Here is a 4,906-nt window from a genome sequence, read left to right as displayed (position 1 = left end):
GCAGGAAGTCAATCTATTTTATGTTGGCTGGTATCATGTAGGTTGTTTTCATAAATCTGCTTTTTATACAGATTGTTTTTTGTTTTCCTTCTGGGGCTGTACATTACTGGTTTAAAAAAAAATATTAGCTTTAAATTTCATATATACATTTTTAAATAACTTAATTGATATAGTATATGTACCTCTCTCTGCTCTTGGCTATGTAAACTATTCTATTTCAACTGAAATTAAATAGTTGAAACACACTGACATTTTAACGTGCGATTCCTCATCCAATTTCATTTCTGTTCATGAATTTGTTACATTTCATTAGGCTAATTATTTCAGCGATATTGGTAATAATTCATGAAAGTTAGTACAATAAGCTAGCTGGGGRCCTCTTCTGCTTCTGAGTTGAACCGGTTTGGAATGGGTTGCCTTTTAGRAAGACCATGATGGTTCCAGACTGGCACCAAGGATGTGAGCAGGAAAGCTACAAGGTTTTACTGATTTATCAGCAGTTTATTTAAATACACTTGACAAAAGTTAACACTTACAAGTACTTTATCTTTTTGGAACATGGAGAAGTTTCAAAGTACGCCATTGCAGACAAAAGAACGTCAAGAGGATTCAATATCTTGTCTGGCTGGTTGCCAGTAAGGCCTAGATTCAATACGGACGGCAGAAGATCTGCGTAACAGCACGATTGACATTCAAACGGTAATTTCCGATTGATACATGCAGCGTTTAAACACGGAAACATTGCCTTGAAGATGCATAGCAGTAAACAGGTGATCGGATTGAATCTAGCACTTAGGTTCAGCAGTAGAATAGTCCACCTGTTGTGTTGTCCATAGTGATATGTAATGCAGTAACAGTTTGGTACAAAGGCTAATAATAGGACCCCATATTGACCCAAACACTCAGACCCTTGAGAATCAGCAACACCCAAGAGCCCTTCAACATGGCAACAAAGACATTACACAAACAGAGTATGTTGCCATTGAAGAAATGCAGTCCCAATGGACTTCTCAAATTTAGTACCYTCTCCAACTATTCATTTGGCTTCATCATTTAATTCCTGGGTACACCCCAGGCCTCATTTAGACTAACAGTTGCAAAACCTTTCGCAACGGAAAACATTTACTCCAAAGGTTAAACGTTTTGTAACAAAAACAAGTTTATTGGACAAATTCAGGTAGGTCCCTCACCATTTCAATGCGTTTGCTTCCTAGTGAGTACACCCCGGTAGCATAGACTTGAGACTATAAGGTACATCCCAAATTGTGAATGAGACAGAGGCACAATGTCAAACTTCCCACGAGACTTTATTATGTTGGAAAGTACAAGCATATCAGCATTCTCTACCAGCAACAGCCAAGTTATGGCAGAAGACAGAAACAAACCCAAACTGTTGCATTGAAATGTTGAGTTTCCATAGAAACGTTATAAAAGGACCAAAGACAGACAGTAGAGAAACAAGTCCATCAATAAATAGATATTTTATTTTGTGTAAAATTGATGACGTCTCCATTTCATATATGCATCTACTGAATAACCATGAWTAAAGTGATCATATCGTTTTACCACAACAACCTAAACAGGGCTATTGGCTCTCAGAACCACATCACCTCCAACTCTTATTTTYGAAATGCTATCAAACTCTTTTCAGAAGACCCAAAAAGCTATCTTCACATGGTTCACTGTAGCATATCGAAACAAGCTAATGTTCTGTGTTTGGGTTTGCGGCCACAAAAAAAAAACTCATACAAAAATTCCAGCACATRATAAACCACAAACCAGGCTTTAAATGGTGGAAGAGAAGAACCCAACCTAGCATGCCTGTATCTCTCTCCCTCCTTATATAACTGCTTTACATTGTCTTAAGGCTTCAGGGGACCATGTAGGTTTGGATGAAGACCCCTGTACACACTGCTCAGTGAAATGGTGTTTGGGGGGGGGGGAATAGAGGGCGAGGGGGACAATTGTGACTTCTGGCCTGAATAAATAGTAATCTCCCTCTTCAACACTAACAAAAACACAGATTTTAAAAAATGACAAAAAAAAAGAACAGGGAAAGAAGGGGGAGGCTACAAAAGGCACTACTGAACATGTTGTTTCCCCAGGTACAACTTAGTGAATGATGTACAAACGAAGAAAAAAAACTAACGAAATCAATCCACTTTGAAAACATGGCGACTAGCTTCAACTCATCACTTCCTCTTATGGCTCAGTCGGTGGGGCGATGCATTGTGTTGCGTGTCCATCATCGTCATCATCTCCTCCTCACTCTGCCTTGTCCTTTGTCTTGGCTCTGAACGGAACTTTGCCAGCTACCGTGGAACCCACTGATGACACGCCCCCGGCGACCGATGACACGCCCCCGGCGACCCCTTTCACCAGGCTGACGCTCATTGAGGGGACTGAAGTAACTGCTGATTTAGTGTACTCCAGACTCTTCCCACCGAGCCAGGCAACTCCTCCTACCGTGGCGCCCACCACAGTTTTACTGGCACGGAACAGGCCACCCCCGACCCGCCAGATCATGCCCGGCTGGGCCTCGGGGTGCTCCTTACCTGCATCCTTCCCCTCATCTATGAGAGAGATGGGTTTTAGAACACACGCAAAACAGTTTTAGAAAGATGGACATAACAGATAGCGAAAGACCAGAGAGTGAGGACCACACATCATGTTTGTGAAACAGACCATCAGCAGAACCATCAGCAGAGAAAGAGGCCTACACACAATGAATCATATCATTAAACAATAGTAAGGCATGTCAATACATTGAGGTATTCTACTTAGTAACCACATTCCCATCCAGTTAAGTGAGTAAAGTCATACCAGGTAAAAATCACAACAGCTGTGATGGAACACAAAGTTTTGGTACGACATAACCATCATATCGAAGTAAACTGAGGCACACGATGACATGGTGTGTGGTCCTCCTACTACAACTCGGAGAAACCATGCAGTTTAAATTGCATGGTATGAGAATGATCATCCAGAGTAAGCACATTTGCTATTTAACGCAACAGTTGTGACAAACTATTGGTAGAGTTGAAGAGGCGATGGAAACATTCCATTTTTTATTTGGTACATGAAACCAATGTGCAAAACTGCTATAGTGTGTGCATATTTTTGTTGTTGAAGGATTCTTACTCTGATGAAAAATAAGGGCCATATGGTTTCGAAAACCATATTGCAAGCGATGATTGGCATTTCTAAACGTTAAAAAAAACAGCTTCAGGATTGTAGTACACAAGGTCTTTGGGAACGAAGCGAATGACTGAAAACTGTAGGGTTGAAGGCAGAATGCCACCTTGAGTTTGAGAGCTACAACCTCACCTGATCACAAACAAACATACTCCCTTAATACATCTCTACAGTTTGTTAAACAGCAACACAACCCTTTACCCTGAAATGCACCTTATCCCAGATGGTTCAAGTGTCCCTTGACAAAGGGGGCTTTAATTGCCCACCAAGAGAGATGGCTACAGCGCAGAGAGATATTGTTCAACGCACTGTTGATGATTGTGTTATTTACCTGCTGTGGGCTCGCTTCCAGTTAACTCAGGTTCTTCTTCCACGAGACAACCTTCAGGCTGGGGCTCTGGGGTGGCGTTCACGTTCTTACAGAACAAAAACAATACTGATTAGGCTAGAATACATGCAATTTAATAAGCAAGTTCATACAAGTAGTATATCTTACAAATTGTTAAACCATCAACACTATAAGCCTGTTGSAAAAGTCAAAACAGTATAATCTAACACTTAGAAATGTATTTCTGAATAGAAAGATCGGTGCAAATTCTGAGCAGCCATGAAACAGTGCTCAAAAGGCACAAGTAGGTTAAATAACTGCATATTATTAGTAAGGTTATGCGCTGGGATTTCATGCACAAAACGTTCAATTTTTGACGGAGCCCGTCAAGCACAAACGTTCAAAACCAGTGCTTGTTGGAAGTTCTTACTCTTGATGCAAAACCATACGACAATCATTGTTTGCTTCGTGTTGATTTAAAATGCCATTTTGTTAAATCAACCAAAAAAAAAATCAAAAATATGACAAAGCTAAGGCTACAGGCTTTTAAAGGAGTCTTAAAAAGTCGTCCTGTTGTGAAAGCTCCAATTACCTGGTTACATAGGCTGCACAGGGAAAACACTCAAATCATAACGCTAGCGAAATTTCACACACACACAACGTCAATAATTTGGGCTGTAGATTTAGTTTAATATTTAAAAAATGTCCTTAACCTACTGTTTGCTTGAAAGGAAGCACAGTGCATCACTCAGTCCGGATCTAATCAATTTCGTATATGTCGTTCGTGCGCAATTGGTTTTATCATACCCCAATTGATATGCAGTAGCCTATCACTTTACTTATCGTAAACACATACATAAATCGATACAGAAGAACAGACATATCCTTACCTTCACCATGTTTCCAGTAATTTCTGATGCCCGCTTGTAGAAGGGACTGCTACGCACCTGAGACGAAAAATTGGTGCGCTCGTTTGTTTCCTGAAAATATTATTACAATTTTCAGCCCCCGGTGCCTTTTTACTTTTGTTCAAACTCCTCTATTCAAAGCTATACTTTAATAGCGTGTTGTCCTGTATTTTAACGCACGTAAAATCGTACTTTCGCGGTTTCAAACTTTCCTTAAAAAATATAGGATGTATCTTGTTGGTTCTGCCGACGTGGCGCCTCAACTACTGCACTCGTTTTCTCCGGATCTTGCGTCACCTCAAACAGGCTCCAGCTCTCTCTATTTTATTCATGAGTGCTACATGTCTTATGTGTTCTACGGGGCAGACGGAATACATATTTTTTCAGGATTCACTTAAAGAAAACATGTTATGTAATGCTGCCGAATTTCGAGTAGCCCTTTGGACTATAATGGTCAAAAAGATCATGACGTATG

General features: G+C 40.4%; 1 protein-coding gene across 1 annotated transcript; it reads right to left on the bottom strand.

The window, feature by feature from the left end:
• Window positions 1-2,156: 2,156 nt before the first annotated feature.
• On the bottom strand, window positions 2,157-4,702 carry LOC111963410 (transmembrane protein 263). The gene is made up of 3 exons (XM_023986832.2): window positions 4,414-4,702; window positions 3,527-3,611; window positions 2,157-2,573 (listed from the first exon to the last, which is right to left on the bottom strand). The coding sequence occupies exons 1-3, from the start codon at window positions 4,420-4,422 to the stop codon at window positions 2,266-2,268; spliced, it is 402 nt and encodes a 133-aa protein (XP_023842600.1). The 5' UTR covers window positions 4,423-4,702; the 3' UTR covers window positions 2,157-2,265.
• Window positions 4,703-4,906: the final 204 nt, after the last annotated feature.

Source organism: Salvelinus sp. IW2-2015, linkage group LG1 (assembly GCF_002910315.2).
Source record: "Salvelinus sp. IW2-2015 linkage group LG1, ASM291031v2, whole genome shotgun sequence".
In the NCBI taxonomy this organism is placed as follows: Eukaryota; Metazoa; Chordata; class Actinopteri; order Salmoniformes; family Salmonidae; genus Salvelinus; species Salvelinus sp. IW2-2015.
This window is presented reverse-complemented; position numbering and strand designations above follow the sequence as displayed.